The 25116-nt window shown below is 46.7% G+C and overlaps 3 protein-coding genes across 3 annotated transcripts in view; all 3 read left to right on the top strand.

The window, feature by feature from the left end:
• The window catches only part of LOC121864509 (neural cell adhesion molecule 1-A-like), a gene marked incomplete in the record, with an annotated part of 26950 nt that extends 1834 nt beyond the window's left edge, over positions 1-25116 (top strand). Inside the window, 10 exon segments of the mRNA XM_042363568.1 lie at positions 11577-11780; positions 13381-13532; positions 16294-16438; positions 17852-17982; positions 18686-18845; positions 20269-20562; positions 21269-21859; positions 22428-22525; positions 22631-23153; positions 23833-25116. Coding sequence (XP_042219502.1) covers positions 11744-11780; positions 13381-13532; positions 16294-16438; positions 17852-17982; positions 18686-18845; positions 20269-20562; positions 21269-21859; positions 22428-22525; positions 22631-23137 — 2115 coding nt within the window.
• Positions 881-1678, top strand: LOC121864532 (proline-rich extensin-like protein EPR1). The gene has a single exon (XM_042363603.1). The coding sequence runs from the start codon at positions 881-883 to the stop codon at positions 1676-1678; it is 798 nt and encodes a 265-aa protein (XP_042219537.1).
• LOC121864530 (proline-rich protein 36-like) lies at positions 1763-2584 on the top strand. Its single transcript, XM_042363602.1, has one exon. The coding sequence runs from the start codon at positions 1763-1765 to the stop codon at positions 2582-2584; it is 822 nt and encodes a 273-aa protein (XP_042219536.1).

Genomic DNA, 25116 nt, shown 5'->3' with positions numbered 1-25116 from the left:
TTACGTATTGCTTTCAGTGTTCCTCCTTGTTCAGTGTTCTCTTGTTTATGTTCTCTTGTTCAGTGTCTCTTGCTCAGGCCTCTTGTTCCTCTTGTTCACCTGTCTGTGTGAGAGAACAGTTGGTTGATGATCCAGTAAATTATATAATGCACCTTGGCCTCTGACCTTCCACTTGCTCTTGTTAATGCTCTAGTCTGTTTGCAATGTATTGCAACGATACCTTTCTGTAATGTTCCGTAATTTATTGTGCTTCTATAATAATACTGCAGTGTTGTAGTGTACTGTGACTTCTGTAATGTATTGTAACGATACTATAAGGTTCTGTTATGTTCTATAACGATACTGTAAGCTTCTGTATATTCTGTAAGCTTCTATAATAATACTGTAATTTTCTGTACTGTGAGCTTGTGTAACGATACTGTAAGCTTCTGTAATGTTCTAAATTTAGGCTACAGCAAAAATCGTGTTCTGTAATGCTGTGATTCTACGATACATAAACATTGTAGTGTGTTTATAATTCAGGCATTATTATTATTATTATTATTTAACGAACACGAATTTCTCTCTCTCTTTCTCTCTCTCACACACACACACACACACACACACACACACACAAAGACCCTTCAGTGTAGGAAATCGAACAAAATATGACGAGACGAAGTGCTTAGTGACGCCTGCATCTGATGCCTCCCTATCTCCCCACCTGTGTGTCTCATCTGCATCCCCCACCCATGTCTCCCCACCTGTGTCTCCCCCACCCAGTCCCCCACCTGTGTCTCCCCACCTGCATCTCCCCACCTGTGTCTCCCACCTGTGTCCCATCTGCTCTCCCACACCTGTGTCTCCCCACCTGTGTGTCCCATCTGTGTCTCTAACCCATATGTGTCCCATCTCTGTTTCTCCCACCTGTGTCTCCCCACCCGTGTCTCCCTCACCTGCATCCCCACCTGTGTGTCCCATCTGTGTCTCCCCACCTGTGTCTCCCCATCTGCGTCCTCACCTGTATCTCCCACCCCATGTCCCCACCCATGTCCCCACCTGCATCCCCACCTGCATCCCCACCCAGTCTCCCCAATCTGCGTCCTCCCAATCTGCATCCCCACCCATCCCCCACCTGCGTCCCATCTGTCTCCCCAACTGCATCCCCACCACCAGTGTCCCCATCTGTGTCCCAACCCATGTGTCCCATCTGTTCTCCCAACCTGCATCTCCCCACCTGCGTCCCCCATCTGTGTCCTCCACCTGCATCCCCACCTGTGTCCCCAACCCGTGTCCCCCAATCTGCATCTCCCATCCGTCTCCCACCATGTCTCCACCTGGGGTCTCCCACACCGTCTCGTGTCCCCCCACCCGTGTCTCCCCACCTGTGTCCCCAACCTGTGTCCCCACCCTGTCCCCCATCCAGTCTCCCAACCTGTGTCCCCAACCTGCATCCCCAACCCACATCCTCCTCCTGTGTCCCACCTGCATCCCCACCCGTGTCCCCAACCTGTGTCCCCATCCGTGTCCCACCCGTGTCTCCCCAATCTGCATCCCCCAATCTGCATCCTCCTGTCCCATCTGCATCCCCAATCTGCATCTCCCCAACCTGCATCCTCCCCAATCTGTGTCTCTAACCTGCGTCTCACCTGTGTCTCCCCAATCTGTGTCTCCCATCCAGTCTCACCTGTGTCTCTAACCTGCATCCCCACCTGCATCCCCCTCCAGGTGTCCCACCTGCATCTCCCCAACCTCGTGTCTCCCCATCCGTGTCTCCCCACCCATGTCTCCCCACCCATCCCCACCTGCATCCCCCTCTCCAGGTCCCACCTGCATCCCCCACCCGTGTCCCCCCATCCAGTGTCCCCCCACCTGCATCTCCCCACCCATCTCCCCACCCGTGTCTCCCCACCTGTGTCCCCAATCTGCATCCCCAATCTCCTGCATCCCCAACCAGTGTCCCCAATCTGTGTCTCCCCACCTGTATCCTCCCCACCTGCATCTCCCCATCTGTGTCTCCCCAATCTGTGTCCCCACCTGTGTCTCCCCACCTGTGTCTCCCCCACCCGTGTCCCCAATCTGTGTCCCCATCCAGGTCCCCCCCACCCTGTGTCCCCCAACCTGCATCCCCACCCTGCATCCCCTCTGTGTGTCCCCACCTGCATCCTCCCCACCCATGTCTCCCCATCCAGGTCCCCAACCTGTGTCCCCACCTGCATCCCCATCTGCATCCCCCTCTGTGTGTCCCAACCTGCATCTCCCCACCCGTGTCCCCATCCGTGTCCCCAACCTGCATCCCCCACCTGTATCTCCCCACCTGTGTCTCCCACCCATGTCTCCCCACCTGCATCCTCCCCAACCTGCATCTCCCAATCTGTGTCTCCCTCACCTGCATCTCCCCACCTGCATCTCCCACCTGTGTCTCCTCACCTGTGTCCTCACCTGTGTCTCTCACCCAGTCTCCCCACCCAGGTCTCTCACCTGTGTCTCATCCAGGTTCCCCACCCAAGGTCCCCAATCTGTGTCTCACCACTGTCCCCACCCAGTCCAATCTGCATCCCCAATCTGTCCCCATCAATTTGAAAACTTATTCTTTAATGTTTGAGTTGATGCAACAGCACACACACACACACACACGCACGCACACACACACACACACACACACACACACACACACACACACACACACACACACACACACACACACACACACACACACACACACACACACACACACACACACACACATCACTAATTAACCTATCTTTCATTCTCTAATTCTGTTACTGCTCTGCAATTATCTGTGTTTTTGGAAATATGTTTAGTGATCGTATCCCCTTTTTTTTTTGTTGACGTTCGTGTAAGAAAATCCGCGAACGGGTTGATTCGTTTTTGTTTTGGGTTGGAGACTTAATTTGGCTTTTTTATTTTGTGAGATAATGAGATAGAGAGAGATAATGAGATAGTTAGAGAGTAAAAGAAAGAGAGATAAAGAGAGATGATGATATAGTAAGAAAGAGAGAAGAACCAGCACCTGCTTCTCAACTATCAAGGTCAACCAACACGCCCAGCGGCCACTACCACCACCTGCCCTCCCTCTACCACCACCTGCCCTCTCAACCCACCCTCCCCAACCTCTCAACCCACCCTCCCTCAACCTCTCAACCCACCCTCCCAACCTTCTCAACCCACCTCCTAACCTCAACCCACCTCCCCTAACCTCCAAACTCCACCCCTCTCAACCTCTCAACCCACCTCCCAACCTCTCAACCCACCTCCAACCTCTCAACCCACCTCCTGTTCCACCTCCCCAACCCCCCCGAGAATGTCAAGGTAAGTTCTTGTCATTCGTCTTATCTGTTCCTCCACCCGGGCGATGCTGCGTCCGTCTTACCTGTTGTTGTTATTGTTGTTGTTGTTATTTTTTGTGTTTTTGTTATTGATTTTGTTGTTGTTGTTGTTGTTCTTCTTATTATTATCATTATTATTATTATTATTATTATTATTATTATTATTATTATTATTATTACTTTTATTATTATTATCATTATCATTATCATTATTATTATTATTATTATTATCATCATCATCATCATTATTGTTATTATTATTATTATTATTATTATTATTATTATTATTATGTAACTGGAAACGAGTATTGTTGTTGGTCCTGTATCTGTCTGTCTGTCTGTCTGTCTGTCTGTCTGTCTGTCTGTCCCTCACAATAACACAAGAACTTCAAAGGCTTTAACATGTGACAATATCCACCCAAAATAGACCAAGTGGTAACAGTACGAAGAATAATAACACGTAAGTCATAAAAAACGGGAATATGAGACAGTTGCTGGGGTGACTATAGTATTTTAACCTCACTAGTAATTTACTCCCACTGGCAGGTTTTGTACAAGCTGAGATGATGTTTAGTTACCAACAGAGAGAAGAGATGTCAGACATATTCATATTGCCAACAGTTGTCAAGAATCTTCAGGTGACGTCACTTAATTATATGTCAAGAGTGATATAATATAATCTTGAGGAATAGTCATTATTAAACTACAGTCATTCCTCGTGTAACATAACATGACCTTACCTCACGTCACCTTACGTCACCTCACTTCACCTCACCTCACAGGTAGTGGTGCCCCAGGGAGACAGGTGGTGGTGCCCCAGGGGGACAGGTGCTGGTGCCCCAGGGGGACAGGTGCTGGTGCCCCAGGGAGACAGGTGCTGGTGCCCCAGGGAGACAGGTGCTGGTGCCCCAGGGAGACAGGTGCTGGTGCCCCAGGGAGACAGGTGGTGGTAGTAGTGGTGCCCCAGGGAGACAGGTGGTGGTAGTAGTGGTGCCCCAGGGAGACAGGTGGTGGTAGTAGTGGCAGGAGACAGGTGGTGGTAGTAGTTGCCCCAGGGAGACAGGTGGTGGTAGTGATGCCCCAGGGAGACATGTGGTGGTGGTAGTAGTGGTGCCCAGGGAGACAGGTGGTGGTAGTGGTGCCCCAGGGAGACGGGTGGTGGTGCCCCAGGGGGACAGGTGCTGGTGCCCCAGGAGACAGGTGGTGGTAGTAGTGGTGCCCCAGGAGACAGGTGGTGGTAGTAGTGGTGCCCCAGGGAGACAGGTGGTGGTAGTGGTGCCCCAGGAGACAGGTGGTGGTAGTAGTGGTGCCCAGGGAGACAGGTGGTGGTAGTGGTGCCCCAGGGGAGACATGTGGTGTGTGTGTAGTGGTGCCCCAGGGAGACAGGTGGTGGTGGTAGTGGTGCTCAGGGAGACAGGTGGTGAGTAGTGGTGCCCCAGGGGAACAGGTGGTGGTGGTAGTGGTGCTCAGGAGACAGGTGGTAGTAGTGGTGCCCCAGGGAGACAGGTGGTGGTAGTGGTGCCCCAGGGAGACAGGTGGTGGTGCTAGTGGTGCCCAGGGAGACAAGGTGGTACTAGTGCCCCAGGTATTGATTTGATTTTGATTTTGCCGCTTACAGCGGCTACTTTATGTGCACCCCACACTCATCCTGTGAGCAGTAGCGCAAAAGGATTACAGAGTAGAGTTTACAAAGGGTCATAATATTACCCCCGTTGTCAGGATATTATGGCACTGAAAGTTACACAGTATTTCATTTACATTATTTGTTTAGTTCTATACATAAAGGGTAACTTATTCACAAATGCGTGAGTACAGGCGTGTGAGGCAGTATGTCTGGCCTCACACTTTGTTATCACATTTACGTGAGGTATTCAAGCACATTGCGTATTTGGTTCTGTACATGAGAATTGATATAGTTACTAAGTGCAAAAAGTGGATACAATCTTAATATGTCGGCTATCTTGCCATTAGAGATGAAGTGTTGTGCCATTTCACACACAGTGTGCTTGGACCTGTCCCTAAAGGTTCTATCTTCACACAGTCGAGGACGTAGTGTTCAAGTGTGTGGCCATATGTATGGCCACACACTTTACATTAGTCTTGTTTACATCTGCTTGAGGAACATACTGCCAAGGTTCTTATATCCTAACCTTAATCTAGCAGTTACAACATCTTGTAATCTAGTGATCTTGTTACTTGCTCCATATACATGTTTCACTTGATACATCTCATCATGGTAACCTATAGATCGACTAGTGCCTGTTTGCACTAGGTGGTGGTGGTAGTGGTGCCCCAGGGAGACAGGTGGTGGTAGTGGTGCCCCAGGGAGACATGTGGTGGCGGCTCTGGGTATCAGCTGCCCTCCCTATCCCCCCCCCCCGTCTCCTATTACGGTGGCCGGCAGGTGAAGGAGAAGGTCCGTACATACCTGTGTTAGGGCACCAGGTAGACAGGTGCTGCAGCAAGGTCAGTCACACCTGTGGGAGAGAGAGAGAGAGAGAGACGTAAAGATAGATGTAAATAGAGAACGAGAGAGAGGAAAGGCTGGATGAATGTAGAGAGAGAGAGATAGAGAGGTGAGGGAGATGACCACTGAGAGAGAGAGAGAGAGGTGGGGAGATGACCACTGAGAGAGAGAGACAGGTGCAGGGAGGCTGGTAAAGCGCCTAAGGGGGACAGGTGACGGCGAAGGTCGGGCCAACCACAGTCACGCCCTTATAGACCAGGTAGGGGGCACTGAGAGAGAGGTAAGGCAGGTGTTGGTCAGCTGCTGATAATATAACAGCTGTCAGAACCACAACAATATCTCCTCTGACACACACACACACACAGAGTAGGATCTCGTTCCAGTGTTATTTTTCACTTTGGTTTTAGAGGAAGGATTCAGCGGTGTGTAGATCCTTGATGATAGGTTGATAGAAAAAAGAGAGAGAGAGAGAGAGAGGTTATACCTAACATGGTAAACCTTGCCCTGAGACATTCAACTTTCTTGTTCATTTTTTGTTTGTTTTAAACTGTCTCTGTCTGTCTATCTGTCTGTCTCTGTCTATTATTACTTAGACTTTAGCAAAGCATTTGACAGAGTACCGCATCAGAGGCTTCTGAGAAAAGTTAAGGCTCATGGTATCGAGGGGAAAGTTTTAAATTGGATAAAATCATGGCTCACCGATAGAACGCAGAGGGTCAGCGTAGATGGTGTTAAATCTGAGTGGGGCCGTGTAACCAGTGGGGTTCCCCAGGGGTCAGTACTAGGCCCACTCTTGTTCATAATCTACATAAAACGATCTAGATACTGGGATCAGCAGTGACATAAGCAAGTTTGCGGATGACACCAAAAATAGGGCGGCAGATTAATTCAGGGCAGGATGCAAATGCATTACAGGAGGATTCTAAATAAACTGCAGGGGTGGTCTGAAAAATGGCAAATGAAATTCAACACCAGCAAGTGCAGCGTACTTAATATTGGAAGAACAAATACTGATAATGTATACAGCCTTAACAACATCAACCTAGAGAAGTCGACTTGTGAAAGAGACCTAGGGGTACTTGTAAGCCCGGACCTACGGCCTAGAAAACAGTGCGTTAATGTTCGAAATAAGGCAAACAGAGTATTGGGTTTTATATCTAGAAGTGTAAGTAACAAGAGTGCAGAGGTCTTATTGCAACTATATCTTGCGCTAGTCAGGCCGCACCTCGATTATGCGGTTCAGTTCTGGTGCCCGTATTATAGAATGGATATAAATTCACTTGAGTCGGTGCAGCGAAGAATGACAAAAATGATTCCGGGACTTAGAAACCTTCCATATGAGGATAGGCTAAAGAAACTTAACTTGTATTCCCTAGAAAGACGAAGAGTGCGGGGAGATATGATAGAAGTATTTAAGTGGGTGAAAGGAATCAATAAAGGGGATATAGATAAAGTTCTTATAATATCCGGGCAGGATAGTACTCGGAGCAACGGATTCAAGTTGGATAAGTTTAGGTTTAGGAGGGAGATAGGAAGGAACTGGTTCACAAATAGGGTGGTGGACGAGTGGAACAAGCTTAGCAACTTTGTAGTAAGTGCTGGAACGCTGGAAAGTTTTTAAAGGAGGCTGGATAGATTCATGGATGATAGAGAGTGGTAGTAACTCTCGACAGGAGCTGCCATGCACAGACCAACCGGCCTATTGCAGACTCCTTATGTTCTTATGTTCTTATGTCTGTCTATCTATCTGTCTGTCTGTATTGTTTATGTGTGTGTGTGTGTGTGTGTGTGTCTGCCACCAATACATTTATAAACATTCATACACCTGTAAATATTCACGTTAATACACATTCATATACATCTCTGAATACATATACAAGTTTCAGGTAAATAACTAAACATTTTATTAATATACAAATACACGAGTCTATCCTGTAGTGAAGAAATATCAACAGAAAACGTATTATCAAAGAAAATGGTAAAAAGGGACATTAGTTATTGATGAAAATGGGTTATTGTTTTGGAATATTTCATGATACACATTTACCACACCTGCAAGGCCACAGCACCTGCTTAAGGGAGAGAACAGGTGTGTTATTCAGGTGTGTAGTGTTTACCTGTGTATTTAAGATGGGTGATGGGATGTTATTTTACTATACCCACATAACTCTCATTGATACACCCACTTACCCACCCACCAAAAGGAGTCACACCCATCCACCCTCACCCCCACACCCTCACCCAGCAAAGGTCACGCCCATCCACCTCACCCCACCAGCAAAGTCACACCCATCCACCCTCACCCCCACCCACCAAAAAGATCACACCATCCCACCCTCACCCCCACCAGCAAAAAAGGAGTCCACACCCATCCCCCTCACCCCCACCAGCAAAGGGAGCCACCCATCCGCCCTTTCTACCCCCCCACCTCACCCACCTGCAAGGAACCACCCTCTCCCCACCAGCCACACTGCTGGGGGGTCACCTTGTTACTGCCAGGTACAGGATGACTTGACGCCAGGGTGACGCCTCTGGTACAGATATGGGGTAATGTAGTGATCATCAGATGGCAACACTCTCTCTCTCTCTCTCTCTCTCTCTCTCTTTATGTCTGTTTAACCTAACTTAACCTGACCTTACCTGCCCTGGCCTAACCTAACCTAACTTAATGTATCTGGGACTAGAAATTATCTTTATTGTGGTTGATACTAAGTGTGTGTGTGTGTGTGTGTGTGTGTGTGATGGATAGATAGAGAGGAAGGGATAGAGAAAGAGGTAAGGGATGGAGAAAGAGAGAACGAGAATAAGTAGAGAGAGTGAGAGAAGGGGAGAGAATAGTTTTTAGTTTTAGTTCAACAACTTTATTGGCAAAGCTTGGTAAACAATTTGTGTATTCTGAGTCAGGTCTTCACTGAGGTATATATCACTGTTCACTGCCACACAGGACAGAGGTTCATACACAAAGTTTACATGCTGAGCGTTTTAAGCTGAGAGAGCAGGGGGGGGAATTAGAGAGGAATGAAAGAGAATGACAAAGGGAGAGAGAGAGCTTATTTGATTACCCAGGAGTTGTTGTGTTGTTGTTCGTTCTCACTTTTACCCACCGGCCACCCTGGGAGGGATCACTTAGGCAAACATGTTTTCACCCTGCCCATGTGTCTCTCCCTTCCATACGCCCGCCCATGTGTCTCTCCCTTCCATACGTCCGTCCATGTGTCTCTCCCGTCCATACGTCCGTCCATGTGTCTCTCCCGTCCATACGTCCGTCCATGTGTCTCTCCCTTCCATACGTCCGTCCATGTGTCTCTCCCGTCCATACGTCCGTCCATGTGTCTCTCCCGTCCATACTTACTTACACTTCTAGATATAAAACCAATACTCTGTTTGCCTTATTTCGAACATTAACGCACTGTTTTTCTGGGCGTAGGTCCGGGCTTCAAAGTACCCCTAGGTCTCTTTCACAAGTCGACTTCTCTAGGTTGATGTTGTTAAGGCTGTATACATTGATTTGTTCTTCCAATATTAAGTACGCTGCACTTGCTGGTGTTGAATTTCATTTGCCATTTTTCGAACCCTGCAGTTTATTTAGATCCTCCTGTAATGCATTTGCATCCTGCCCTGAATTAATCTGCCGCCCCATTTTGGTGTCATCCGCAAACTTGCTTAGGTCACTGCTGCTCCCAGTATCTAGATCGTTTATGTAGATTATGAACAAGAGTGGGCCTAGTACTGACCCCTGGGGAACCCCACTGGTTACACGGCCCCACTCAGATTTAACACCATCTACGCTGACCCTCTGCGTTCTATCGGTGAGCCATGATTTTATCCAATTTAAAACTTTCCCCTCGATACCATGAGCCTGAAGTTTTCCCAGAAGCCTCTGATGCGGTACTCTGTCAAATGCTTTGCTAAAGTCTAAGTAAATAACATCGTAATTTTCGTCATTATCTACTACCTCGAAGACTTTCCTAAAAAACGTCAGCAGATTTGTTAAACAAGATTTTCCCTTTGTAAACCCATGTTGCGAGTCGTAGATTAATTTGCTTTTCTCTAGATGCGATCGGATGCTATCTGCTATAATTGATTCAAGAAATTTCCCCACTACTGACGTCAAACTGATCGGCCGGTAATTTGACGCTGATGCTCTGTCTCCCTTTTTGAATATGGGTACTACATTTGCCTGTTTCCACAAGTCTGGCACAACTCCCGTGTCTAAGGATTTTGTAAATAAATTTACAAGGGGAGGGATCCCTCCATTCTTATGTTCTTATGTCTTATCTCTAATCTTCCCCAGCGCCTCCCTATACCTCTTGAAAAGTTCCTCACTCCTAACCTTTCCTATGTCGTTTCCTCCGACACTAAGACTCACTACTGGCTTGGTACCCTCCCCTGACAAAACCCTGTCTAACCTCTCAGCTACATGCCCTATCCCAGCCCCAGGAAAACACACCCTAGTCCTACGTTTCCTATCTCTTGTACAAAAAGTCCTATCTAAAAACCTCACCTGGCTGTCCCCCAACTACCACGACCTTACCTCTGGGCAGGGTTTGTTCAACTGCCCTTTCCTCTACCTGCACCACACTTTCCTGCCTCTTCTCTTCCTCGCCAGCTTCCTCCAGCACCTGGTAGGGGTTCCTACATTCCACACCCTGGTAAGCTTTCCTGAGCCTGACCCTAGTCCCCTTGGAGACAACCACTCTCCACGCCTGCTCCTCCTTCGCAGGTGTCCTGCTAGGCAGGGCACCTACCTGAAGGAGTTCAGTCCTGAGGGCGTACTTAATATTGAAAGAACAAATACTTATAATGTATACAGCCTTAACAACATCAACCTAGAGAAGTCGACTTGTGAAAGAGACCTAGGGGTACTTGTAAGCCCGGACCTATGGCCTAGAAAACAGTGCGTTAATGTTCGAAATAAGGCAAACAGAATATTGGGTTTTATATCTAAAAGTGTAAGTAACAAGAGTGCAGAGGTCTTATTGCAACTATATCTTGCGCTAGTCAGGCCGCACCTCGATTATGCGGTTCAGTTCTGGTGCCCCTATTATAGAATGGATATAAATTCACTAGAGTCGGTGCAGCGAAGAATGACAAAAATGATTCCGGGACTTAGAAACCTTCCGTATCAGGATAGGTTAAAGAAACTTAACTTGCATTCCCTAGAGGGATGAAGAGTGCGGGGAGATATGATAGAAGTATTTAAGTGGGTGAAAGGAATCAATAAAGGTGATATAGATAAAGTTCTTATAATATCCGAGCAGGATAGGACTCGGAGCAACGGATTCAAGTTGGATAAGTTCAGGTTTAGAAGGGAGATAGGAAGAAACTGGTTCACAAATAGGGTGGTGGACGAGTGGAACAAGCTTAGCAACTTTGTAGTAAGTGCTGGAACTCTGGAAAGTTTCAAAAGGAGGCTAGATAGATTCATGAATGACAGAGAGTGGTAGTAACTCTCGACAGGAGCTGCCATGCACAGGCCAACCGGCCTATTGCAGACTCCTTATTTTCTTATGTTCTTATTAGTCTTGTCATTCTCCTCTGAATTCTTTCCAAGGATTCTATATCCATTCTGTAATGCTGTGACCAGAACTGAACTGCGTAATACGAGTGGGGTCAGACAAGCGCAAGATATAGTTTTAGGATGACCTCAGTTTTAGGATGACCTCGCTAGTCTTGTAACTAACACTCCTTCGTATGAACCCAAGTACTCTATTAGCCTTGTTTCGGGCAAATACACATTGTTCCCTCTAACTTAACCAAACCTCGTTCTTCCCTTACAGGATCACCACGCCCTTGGGTCACCTGGTGGCACGAGGGGTCACTGCTAGACGACGTAGTAGAGGAGGTCACAGGTCAGGTCACGCGTAATATCTTGACCTTACCTAAACTTAATCGTCAACACCTGTACCGCGTTCTTACCTGCCAGGCTGATAACTCTAACCTGACGATGCCTCTTGCTGCTACAGTCACCCTGGACCTGTTCTGTGAGTACCTGTGTGTGTGTGTGACCTGGACCTGTTCTGTGTGTACCTGTGTGTGTGTGTGACCTGGACCTGTTCTGTGAGTACCTGTGTGTGTGACCTGGACCTGTTCTGTGTGTACCTGTGTGTGTGTGTGTGACCTGGACCTTTTCTGTGTGTACCTGCGTGTGAGTAACCTGGACCTGTTCTGTGAGTACCTGTGTCTATGTGACCTGGACCTGTTGTGTGAGTACCTGTGTGTGTGTGTGTGTGTGTGTGTGACCTGGACCTGTTCTGTGTGTACCTGTGTGTGTGTGACCTGGACCTGTTCCTGTTCTTGGACCTGGTACCTGTGTGTGAGCTGAGTGTACCCTGTGTGTGTGTGTGTGACCTGGATCTGTTCTATGAGTGCCTGTGTGTGTGTGTGTGACCTGGACCTGTTCTGTGAGTATCTGTGTGTATCTGTGTGTGACCTGGACCTGTTCTGTGAGTACCTGTGTGTGTGTGTGTGTGACCTGGATCTGTTCTGTGAGTACCTGTGTGGTGTGTGACCTGGACCTGTTCTGTGAGTATCTGTGTGTGGCCTGGACCTGTTCTGTGAGGCCTGTGTGTGTGAGACCTGGACCTGTTCTGTGAGTTCCTGTGTGTGTGTGACCTGGACCTGTTCTGTGAGTACCTGTGTGTGTGTGTGTGACCTGGACCTGTTCTGTTAGTACCTGTGTGTGTGTGTGTGACCTGGACCTGTTCTGTGAATACCTGTGCGTGTGTGTGACCTGGACCTGTTCTGTGTGTACCTGTGTGTGTGACCTGGACCTGTTCTGTGTGTACCTGTGTGTGTGTGTGTGACCTGGACCTGTTCTATGAGTACCTGTGTGTGTGTGTGACCTGGACCTGTTCTGTGAGTATCTGTGTGTATCTGTGTGTGTGACCTGGACCTGTTCTGTGGAGCAAGTACCTGTGTGTGTGTGTGACCTGGATCTGTTCTGTGAGAGTACCTGTGTGTGTGTGTGACCTGGACCTGTTCTGTGAGTATCTGTGTGACCTGGACCTGTTCTGTAGCCTGTGTGTGTGAGACCTGGACCTGTTCTGTGAGTTCCTGTGTGTGTGTGGCCTGGACCTGTTCTGTGAGTACCTGTGTGTGTGTGTGTGACCTGGACCTGTGTCTGTGGGCCTGTGTGTGTGTGTGTGTGACCTGGACCTGTTCTGTGAATACCTGTGCGTGTGTGTGACCTGGACCTGTTCTGTATGCCTGTGTGTGTGACCTGGACCTGTTCTGTGTGTGCACTGTGTGTGTGTGTGAGCCTGGACCTGTTCTGTGTGTACCTGTGTGTGTGTGTGACCTGGACCTGTTCTGTGAATACCTGTGCGTGTGTGTGACCTGGTATTTCTGTGAGTACCTGTGTGTGTGTGTGTGTGGCCTGGACCTGTTCTGTGAGTACCTGTGTGTGTGTGTGTGACCTGGACCTGTTCTGTGAGTACCTGTGTGTGTGTGATACTTTGTCACTTGTACACCTGGGTTAATTAGTTATCTTTTACCTGTACCTGTAACAGAGAATCTACAGGTCGTCTTAGCACCTCTCTCTCTCTCTCTCTCTCTCTCTAATTCTCTCCATTATCTCCGCAGTTCCTCCCGTCGAAGTCAAAATCCTCGGGAGGAACGCAGCCTTGAGTGAGGGCGAGAGGTATTCCTTGGTGTGTGAGGCCGGCGGATCGCGACCTCCAGCCGACCTCTCCTGGTACCTCGACGGCCTCCTGATGACAGATACCAAAGACCAGGTAACCTCATCCTTTTTTTTATGAGGTGATAATATTTGGCCTCATAATTACCTAATTACCTCAAAATTACCTCACATTATTTACTCACTCACCCACCAACACCTACAACACCTAGTCACCTACAATGTTGTCCCAGTCAATATTTCTGAAGTTGAAATCCCCCATAATGCACAGGTTGTTATATTTTGCTGCCCTACTCATTTCCTACCATATGAGCTGAGCTGCTTCTTTCCCAAGACTTGGGGGCCTGTAAATCACTCCCATAATTAGTTTTCTCTTCCTTCCGTGATTTCTACCCATACAGACTCGGTTCCAATTTCACCCTTTATTGAAGTATTAATACAACATTTTAATGTATCCTTGACGAAGAGTGCGACCCCTCCCCCCTAGGTTGGGTTAGGTCACAGCTTTAAGAAAAAAATCTTGACGTAAAAGTTACGTTTAGGAAAAAATATCTTCACACAGCACTAATTATACTTTCACTTAGCACTAATTATACTTTCACATAATTATACCTTCACTTTATTATACCTGCACTTAATTATACCTGCACTTAGCACTAATTAACAGATGAGGTACTTACATTATAATTGCCAACTCAGGTAAATTTGACTGTTGACTGGGTACACACACACACAACACACACAATCACACACACACACACACAACACACACACACAACACACACACACACACAACACACAACACACAGAGGGGTGCTAATCTTCAGGCGTTTGATAAATACAGTACCATCGAACCTGCTTGTGCCAGACGCAGCATCGCCTGAATAACACACACACCTCAGGGATTGTTTTAACCCAGAGCAAATGTTTTCCTGCCTGACCTCGTGTTGGTCACCTCACACATGAACAACTTGTGACTCATTAACAAGGTCAAGTTTAACGAGTATTCACCTCCTAACCTAACCTAACTCCGTGTCAGAGGTGTATAACATGACCCGGAGTTATGTCTTTTTATTCACACAACGAGAACACCACAACGCCGTTCCCTCCCTCCTTCCTCGCCCTTCCAAGGCTATTTGTTTATTTACTTGTTTTTTTTCTTTGTGATTTGTTTTTGTTTAATTTTTGTTTGTTTCTTTATATAATTTGTTTGTGTTTTTTCTTTGTTTATGTTTTTTATTAGTTATCTGTATATTTGTTTGCTTCTCTGTGTATATGTTTGCTTATTTATGTATTCGTTTGTTTATTTAATTTGGGTGTATAAATGTTTTTGTTAGTTATAAGCATAAGGGAGAGGTTGTATAAATGTTTTTGTTAGTTATAAGCATAAGGGAGAGGTTGTATAAATGTTTTTGTTAGTTATAAGCATAAGGGAGAGGTGGTATAAATATTTTTGTTAGTTATAAGCATAAGGGAGAGGTTGTATAAATGTCATAGTCAGTTAAATAGCGCAAGGAAAAGTCAGAAGCTGTCAGTGTCAGATCTACTCACTCACCTTCCCCCTCTGCCTTGTGTGACTCTTTCATTTACCCCGGCAAAAATGATAAAACAATCGCCTAAGTCCATATGATTGTCTGTATGTGTCCGTGTGTATGTGTCCGTGTGTGTGTGTGTCTGTGTGTTTGTCTGCATGTGTCCGTGTGTGTGTGTATCTGTGTGTTTGTCTGCATGTGTCCGTGTGTGTGTGTATCTGTGTGTTTGTCTGCATGTGTGTGTATCTGTGTGTCTGTCTGCATGTGTCCGTGTGTGTGTGTGTCTGTGTGTTTGTCTGCATGTGTCTGCGTGTGTCCGTGTGTGTGTGTCTGTCTGCACATGTCCGTGTGTGTGTGTGTCTGTATGTAATGAGGGTAAGGTAAGAAGTACAAGTAAGAATTATTAGTTACCAGATAAAGTGAGGAAGTTTGGAAGCGTGGTTATTTGAGCGTTAATACAGTATATATATTCTTAGGGGGAATCTTCTAAACAACTCTTCTAAGTACAGCTATTTATTAGTTAACTCAATGGCATGGACACATTAATACATTACATCGATATAATAAGACACTGACTCTCGGACACAAACATGAAATGGATACACTTCCCACCGTAAGTAACTCACCCAAGAGACCGCTCTGACAATAACTCACGTGTGACCTGAGGGAGGCCCAGCAGGTGCTACTGAAGGGAGTGCTGGACTATGTCTCCTGTGGGAGACTCAGTGCTGGGGAGGGAAGTCTCCCTCCCGACCTCGACTAGTGACGAGCGCGACTCCGTCTTCCTCTGAGTTCTGAATCACCTGTCTCTGGGAAGGAGCTGTCGGCCCCTTATATTGGAGGTCTCAGGTCGGCAGATGTCGTCACTAATTAACACTAATCTGTGTGTGTCGAGACAGCTGTGTTTGATCAGGTGTGTGGTGCTGGCTGGAGGGTAATTTCTTGAGTTAACACGGTCATGATGCCGGTTTGATTATTCACGTGGCAGTGAGAACTCTGTTTCATTGTGACCGTGACCTCTGCTGGGTCAGGTCTTAATCTCACTTCAATTACGAAAGGTGGGCCAACTTACGTGGGTGTACACGTGTTCTTCTACATAATGTTGTATGTGTTGTTCTTCTCTGGACTGTAAGCTGTGGTCTGATAAATTATCATTACAGTATGTGTCTGTGTTTGTCTGTATGTGTCCATGTGAGTATGTGTCTGTGTGTTTGTATGTGTTTGTGTGTTTGTATGTGTCTGTGTGTTTGTATGTGTCTGTGTTTGTGTTTCAGCATTTAGAACGTCACTAACAAGAACGTGTGTGTGTGTTTGTTTGTGTTTCAGGTGCTGCAGGAGGGAAACGTCAGTAGATCGACACTTCACCTCGTCCCCAACAGGTTACACCACGGGGCCGTCCTCTCCTGCCGGGCTGACAACTCCAAACTACCTGCCGCAGCCCTGGAGGATTCCCGCAAGCTGATGGTTTACTGTAAGTTGATGTGTTTTTATCTCTCTCTCTCTCTCTCTCTCTCTCTCTCTCTCTCTCTCATCAGTGTTAATGCCCCTCATAGTAAGATGCTAAAGACTCGGTTTCAATGTTCGTGATTAAATTCCATTAAGGATTAAACGTGAGGCTGTGAAGGTGTCGTTTACCTGTGCCTCTACGACCTTCTTAACACCTGGCGCACCTTACCTTTATTAATTTTTACCTGTGTGTGTGTGTGTGATTAGTGTTGTTATATCCTACGTGTAAGGTCTTGCATTTTCCCAGTCTGGAGACCATTTGAACAGCTCATTCAGGTCTTTTTCCATTATTGCTGCATCGTCTTGACTTGCTTCCTTCTCATACATCTTTATTTCGTCCACAAACTTCATTATGTGGCTTGATATATTTTCATCAATGTCGTTTATGTAGATCACAAAAAAGGTGGGTCCAGGGATAGAGCCTTGAGGTACTCCACTGAGAACCATTTACCATTCAGAATGTACTTCATGTATTACCACTCGTTGTTGTCTGTCTTGGAGCCAGTTGTTAATCCACGTGAACTTCTTGCCTGTGATGCCGTGTGACTGGATCTTAGAGGCTCGTCGTGCATGTGGGACTTTGTCAAACACCTTGGATAAATACACGTACAGTCCCCTTCACTAGTGCGTTTACAGGGACTCGTCAGGTTTTGTGGGGTGTGGCAGCGCTGTGTTTGTTTACATTCGGCAGAAGGAAACTCCCAATAATAAACACACTATGGAATAAAATTAAAACATTATTAAATATAAAGATAATGATTTGTGGAATATTTATAAGACGAGCTCCTGTAAACGCACTAGTGAAGGGGACTGTACAACACATCCACTGGTCAGCCTTAGCCCACTTAGGCTGTTACCGTGACAAGGAACGTGAGTAAGTTTATCAGGCAGGATCTTCTCACCATTAACCAGTGTTGTGATGAGACTGTGTTCGGTCAGGTGTTGGATCATGCCATCCCTCAGATTTGCCTCAGCACTACATTCTTAAACACAAGTCATAACCAACAACAACAAAGAAATACATAATGTCACCTCGTACTAATACAGAAACTAAGACTATAAGAATCACATCATAGAGAAAATATCACTTTAAATCATAACCTGAGAGCCAGTTTATTGACACAGACTTTTAGATAAATTCAGATCTTCCTGAAATGTGTGGGTGGGGGCTGGGTGGTCTCCTGAATTGTGTAGGGGGCCCTGGGTGATGTCCTGAATAGTGTGGGGAGGGCGTGGGCAGTCTCCTGAATATTGTAGGGGGCCCTGGGTGGTCTCCTAAAGTGTGTGGGGGCCCTGGGTGGTCTTCTGAAGTGTGTGGGGGTCCTGGTAGCCTGAATTACCCACCCACCTAACACCTCCAATGACCTCTCACACACAGACGCTCCCAAGCTGCAGCTGAGGGCGGGTCAGAGCCTCGCCATGACCAACATCAAGGAGGGTGACGACGTATACTTCGAGTGTAAGATCCACGCCAACCCCAGTGTGTTCCGTGTCCAGTGGTTCCTCAACGTAGGTAGCGTTGTTCCTTTGTTACTTACCTGTGCTCTTGTCACCTGTATTGATGTTACTTATCTGTACTGATGTTACTCGTGATAATGTTACTTACTTATTCCTTTGTTACTTACCTGGACTTTTGTTACTGAGGAAAGAGGGAGTCACGCATTTAGGATTTATCCTTATTTAATGTATAAAAACCTAACCTAACCTAACCTCTTCCCTCCTTGTGAGTGTCGGAATCCTGCTTGATGTAAACAAAGACTCTCTCTCTCTCTCTCTCTCTCTCTCTCTCTCTCTCTCTCTCCTCACAATTAACACATGTAAATTTCTCAAACTTTCTCTGTTTCTCTCTTATCTTTTTCTTCTCTTATTTCTCCACTCAACCTTATTCTCCCCTACCTATTTATGCATCCTATCTTCTCTTCCACCCTTCTCGTTTCCTTGTTCATTCCCTTGTTCCTCCTCACCCCTCACCTCTCACCCCTCACGTAGATTCAGTAAATGTTTCTCATTGGCTTAGTAATAGTGTGTGAGAACTGATGGAGGTAATTATTAAAGATTTGGGTTAAGTTAGGTTAAGTTGTATGTGTGTTGTTATAATGTTGAGTTATTTTTTTTTACACACACACACACACACACACACACACACACACACACACACACACACACACACGAATTCATCATGTAAGTAACAGCTCTCTCTACACACACACAGGGGATAGAGTCACAGCAGAACTTCACAGCAGGGGTAATACAGAGCAACCAGAGCCTCGTACTGCAGAAGGTGGGCCGTGGCTCCTCTGGGCTGTACACCTGCCGAGCCGTCAACATGCAGGGCTCCGACAGTTCTAATGCCATCCAACTCAATGTAAAATGTGAGTATTGTTGGTTTGGGAGGTAACGGAAAGACGACACAATACACGATAATACACCAAATCAAACAAATATACGAATAACCCATCACACTGCATGTCTACGAACTACCACGTGTCCTTAACTACTTAATTAATCCCAGAATGACACAACAAGCAACCAAAATGTCGCCTCGGAAACCCATAGCTGGCGAGTAATTAGCATTGAAACGTCCTTTACATCTCTCTCAAGCGTCATTACGACTACTAGTTACCCTACAGTCGAATCGTGGACCATAGTGTCGGTATTAGCTTGATCATGAGCTAAAATATGTCAGCTAAGGCAAGATTTGTGACTTAAAATACAATGATATTTTTCTCTTATGGGGTTAAATCATCGTACTCAAGGGGCTAAATCATACTCAAGGGGTTAAATCATCATATTCAAGGGGTTAAATCATCATACTCACTGGGTTAAATCATACTCAAAGGGTTAAATTATTATATTCCAATAGTTAACATAACGTATAATCACCACAATACTGCTTTTGTCCAATAACAAGCCATCATTTGAAATTATATGTCCCCTAATCATAGAATATGTCGATTGAGATCAAACACCTTCAGTAATCAAGACTTTATTCAACTCATACATCCGCAACACAACAAAACCCACTTAGAACAAAAGAATATTTAAAGTAAAGGTAAACACAAACTTAATTTATCCTATAATATGACAGAATGGCTAATGTTTATAATATTCGGGTGTTATAATGTTAGTTGACCCCCCCCGGCCTGGCATAACAGCGATCGTATTTTCTTTTGAGTTTTTCGTGGCCTCCATGTAGTGTCGGGTCGATAGGTCATCACAGGAGCGAGTTTTAATGGTAGAACCTTCGCTGTTTTTTTAAGGGCGATGTTTTAACCTTTTTTGTGAACGTTTTAAGCCTTTGAGGATTATATATTAACCCTTTTTGCGGTCAATGGTTTAAACCTTTAAGGACAAAAAATGTAGTTTATATAATACACAAGCTGTGATAAACCCGGCACTGTAACCCTGATAAACCCGGCTCTATAACCCTGATAAACCCGGCTCTATAACCCTGATAAACCCGACTCTATAACCCTGATAAATCCAGCTCTATAACCCTAATAAACCCGGCTCTATAACCCAAGACTCTATAACCCTGAGCTCTATAACCCTGATATAACCCTGGCTCTATAACCCTGATAAACCCGGCTCTATAACCCTGATAAACCCGGCTCTATAACCCTGATAAATCCAGCTCTATAACCCTGATAAACCCGACTCTATAACCCTGATAAATCCAGCTCTATAACCCTGATAAACCCGGCTCTATAACCCTGATAAACCCGACTCTATAACCCTGATAAACTGAGAGCCGGATCTATAGCGCCCTTCCTAACACTAACACTCTCCCCCCAGACGCCCCTGTGTGCGCCGGCGGGCAGAAATGGGTCTACGGGGGAGGACGACAGCAACCCATCAACGTGACCTGTCGTGTAGAAGCTCACCCGGAGGCCACTGAGTTCCGCTGGGCCTTCAATACCTCGAGCGAGTATGTCCAGATACCGCAGGACCGCATCCACTCCTCCCGCGGCCGCAGTATGGTGGCCTACACGCCCCAGACCCACCACGACTTTGGGTCTCTGTTGTGTTGGGGCGTGAACGATGTGGATACTCAGGAGCTACCGTGTGTGTACCATATTGTACCAGCAGGTGAGGGGTGTACCGTACAGGTGAGAGGTGTACCGTACAGGTGAGGGGTGTACCGTACAGTCACCCAATATAGTCCTGTCGCGAACCATGAACCCCGAGATTCAGACTCTTGAATCCGAAACATTTATGGACAGAATAATGTAACAGTGTCTACTGCTTCGGGTTCACGAGTCTGAATCTCGGTGTTCATGGTTCGCGACAGGACTTTTTTGGGTGACTGTACCTTCCCTTACCCCTTCCTCCTTCCCTCCCTCATTCCCTCCCTCACTCACTCCCTCTCTTCCTCACACTCCCTCCCTCCCTCCCTCCCTCCCTCAGGCTGCCTTTTTGATGACTGGTTTAACTTTGATGACTCAGGTTTAACTGTTGATGGTTTAACTCTGAGAACAATTGGTTTTAGCCATACTTTACACAGGCGGCCGTGAAGGAGGGGAGGTTACGGCAGGTGTGTGGCAGGTGCTTATTATGTATCCTGAACAACAGCACCTGGTTACACACACACACACACACACACACACACACACACACACACACACGCACACACACACACACACACACACACACACACACACACACACACACACACACACACACACTACAACACACACTACAACACACACACACACACACACACTACCACACACACACACACGCACACACGCGCGCGCGTGCTCAACAGGTGTATAACAAGGTGTGTCCCTCACAGGTGTGCCGGAAGCTGTACACAACTGCAGCGCGTGGCACAACACGAGCCGAGCGGGGGAGGTGGTGGTGGCGTGTCACGAGGGGTGGGGGGGCGGCCTCTCCCAGACCTTTACCCTGGAGGTCCGAGAAGCCATCCCTCAGGGCCCGTCTTCCTCTGGGACCTCCCCTCCCTTGGGCAAGATCTTGGCTGCCCTGAGACACCAGTCAGCGCCACACTTCACAGTCACAGGGCTGGCTCCTGGGACAGAGTACCACCTGGCTGTTGTGGCGTCCAATGCTCAGGGGGACGCCAAGCCTACTGTCCTGGTCCACCTCACTCCCATAGACGTGGCCGAGAAGAGGATGTCCGCCACCACACCCGGGTCTTCAGGATCAGTCCAGCTAGTGCTCCTATCGCCGATCGTGGGCGTGGTGGTGGGCGTGGTGGCTTCCCTGTTGGTGTGCTCGGCCGTGGTGGTGGTGATCGTGCGTGCCAGGTGCGCCGCCAGGGGTCGTCACACTCACACCAAGATCGTGTATGATGAGAACAAGGGTGACGGCCGCGACCCTCTCCACCAGCAGCAGCCAGGACCTGATATTATCCTGGTGAAAGGTGAGCACACGACACACAGACAGACAGAGGGACAGACAGAAACACAAAAATAGACAGACGGGAAAATAAACACAGAAACAGACAGAAAAAACAGACAGACAAACAGAAAGAAACACACAGACCCAGACAGACAGAGCACATTCTGAGTCAGTAAGGGAAGACAGGGCTAAGCAACACACAATCTCAGTAAATACAACAGTAGATTCCCAAACAAACTCTAGCAGCTAAATTAAGTTAGTTTAGTGAACATTATCATTAACAAAAGTTATATTAAATGGATTTGAGTAGTTAGAACAGCCAATCACAGAAATAATTGGTGAATCAGTTGGTAAATCAGTCATGTATAGAGCTACTGATTCACCTATATATCTGTAGTGTGAACGATAAAGGTTTTTTACTTTATTAAAACTTCACTACTTTATCAGTCACTGTAGTTGTGTACTGTTAGTGGAGATACAGTGAAACCTCTATCTAACGAATTTTATAGGAGAGTCAGTTATATCGCGGGTCCAGTATATGGAATTTTCACTCAAGTTTTCTAACATGCTCGTACTCTCGCTGTCCCCAGATGTGAAGGCAGCGGAGGTGGAGAAGGAAGTGATGAGGGACTACAGAAATAGTCCAGACGGCTCCTTCTACATCAACCCTGGCTCCCTCCTCAGTAACGTAAGTGTGTGTGTTAGGACGAGTTGAAGATGACTGTATTACCTCACGCTACACGTCTGCCTGCCTGCCTGCCTGCTCTTACAACATTCTCCTCGTCTATTTCAGGGTGTGTTAGTGACCAGGGAGACAGATGCACTCTTACAAGACCCCTCCGTCAGAAGTGTCGTCGGCGGTGGCATCCCCAACACCACTACCAGCTTCCATCTCCCCCATCTTCCTCCTCCTCCTACTACTACTGCTGCTACTTCCTCAGATCCTACTATCACCCTTTCCATTGGACGAACCTCATTCCAACATCCCACTATCTGCCGAAGTCCCCCAGGGCCACAACACTGCCCTCAGGACTTATACCTGCAGAAGTTGAACTGTGACCAGTCAAGACCAACTTCCTTCCAACACCCCGTGGCTCCAAGAGACCCTCTCATGTCGTTTACTTCGATGGGTCGTGGGGCCTCTCCCTCCCTCACTTCCCCAGTCAGTCATCTAAGTCCCTCAGTGCCCCAGAAGTGCCCCCAGGACTTGTACCTCCACAAGTTGGAGTGTGACGCCGCCAGACACCTGCTTGTGACCCCCAGCCAGTGTGAGGGCACCAACCATGAGAGTTCTGTTTAGTGAACTTACGGTACAGGTGGGTGTTGTTGTGTGTGTGTGTGTGTGTGTGTGTGTGTGTGTATGTGTGTGTGCGTGCGTGTGTGTGTACGTACTTAGCTTCACACATCACTTGAGAGGCGCCCCAGGTAGCAGACAACAGAGAAACAGAGTGTGTGTGTGTGTGTGTGTGTAATTCAATATAAGCTTAACTAAACTAACGCTTATAAACGCTAACCTCAGTATGTAGTGTCCTGGTGCTTGACTTAGTTTTATCCCTAACATAACGAGAGCAACATGTGAACTAAAGAGACGATTCAAAAATTGGTAAAAAAAATCATGATAAAGTTATGTAATTAAGTAAACAAGTAAAAATAGAGTGTTTATGTCTTTTATATTTGTATTATTTTGTAAACATTTGTAAATAAAGACCCAAGATCCAGAAATGTTGTAGTGATGTATGTAAACACCAAGTAAGGTTAGGTTAGGTTAGGTTAGAGTTTACGTTGAAATTGTTGTATCTGATCTTTATGCCTAGATAAACAGACAGACATACTGATAGGTAGACATAGATAGTCATAGATAAGTAGATAGACCTGTACTTTGTCGTGCTATGTGTACTGACGTGTGAAACTAACATACATACATACACCTCACAGTTAAGTAGTCATTTGTGTCATCATTTCTCGTACGTTAATCTAAGCAAACTTTCCTTACAGGTCACTACAGCGCCTCTCTGGCCGGGACAACAGCACCACACCTCACTACCCCGCCAGGCATGACTTAGACCCACGCGTCACCACTTCAGCAGGAGGGACAGTGTGTATGACTTAACCCCGTGTGACTTAAGAGCCCCTCAGTCCCAGTCATATACACTAGATGACTCCTGTGACTTAGGGGTTATGGCACATCCTTCCCCAGACCTCGGGAGAATATCTGGACATTCTGTATAGCCGATATGGTGGTTAAGTGTGTCCTAACAGGGGGTTTACTGTACCGCCTGGCTTTCATACAGTGAGGAGCAGAAGGCCCCAGTTTGTAATGTGGGTTTTGTGATGCCAGAAGAGCCTGTAGGGGGGGGGGGGACGTTCTGCTGTGTGTCGTCTTCAGTGTGTGTTCAGTTTTCAGATCCTCAGACAAGTTCCTCTTTTTAAGTGGATCTAATTCCACAAGAGTTCAGTTGACTCCACCGTAATCCACTGGACCTAAGACGTGGTTCACGCAGATTTGCCCATTGACTAAATACGGAAGATATTTAAGAGACTCCATCGACGTGTGATGCATAAATAGTGAAGTTTTGTTGAAAATCTGCTAGATGACTCTGCCGAGGTTTATCATCTGAGAACGTTTATATAAACTTTGGGAGACTCAACACACCTACAGTGTTTTAATATTCATGTAAATATATGGCTGATCAAGGTAACAATTTACATCATCTTGAAGTATATAGTAACACACATCTGGAAATACCTAGCCTCTGTAAAGGGTCAAACCGTGCTGGGAATTCAGATGATGTGCTTAGGGCAGCCACTTTCCTACCTTCTGTATATACGTGGACCCTAGTGTAAGGGTCAGGTGCAGGATCCAGCCTGGTGATCAGTGTACCTCAGACTACACCAGCCAGGGGGCGAGGCCAGCTGGGTGTGTGTGGGACTCAGCAGGTGCAGGGTGAGGCGAGGACTACACTAACCACAGTACAGTACACTCATTCAGGCCAATCATCGCTGGATCATATCAGTCAACACTACTAAGCGCCAGTGAATGTCAGGTTAAGGCCTCAGCAGTGTGTAAGCGAGGCGACGTCACCCAGGTAACCCCGTCAGCGCCACCCACCACAGCACGTGAACCTCCAAGTGACTCTTCGTTATTATTGTGAGCTTATTCCCAGAGCGGAACCTCCATTGTGATAGTGGCGTAAATTTTCCTGTGATCAGAGTGGAAATTCTATGTGCACGTTTTCATTGTTTTCTCTATGTTTTGTTGTTAATACAATAAATAAACGA

This window comes from Homarus americanus, unplaced genomic scaffold (assembly GCF_018991925.1).
Source record: "Homarus americanus isolate GMGI-L3 unplaced genomic scaffold, GMGI_Hamer_2.0 scaffold25860, whole genome shotgun sequence".
NCBI lineage: Eukaryota > Metazoa > Arthropoda > Malacostraca > Decapoda > Nephropidae > Homarus > Homarus americanus.
The sequence above is the reverse complement of the archived record's forward strand: the minus strand, read 5'-3'. Positions and strand labels throughout refer to the sequence as shown.

Excerpts from the sequence above, each read along its gene's own strand:
- LOC121864532 (XM_042363603.1), top strand. The coding sequence starts at position 881 with ATGTGTCCCATCTCTGTTTCTCCCACCTGTGTCTCCCCACCCGTGTCT.
- LOC121864530 (XM_042363602.1), top strand. The coding sequence starts at position 1,763 with ATGTCTCCCCACCCATCCCCACCTGCATCCCCCTCTCCAGGTCCCACC.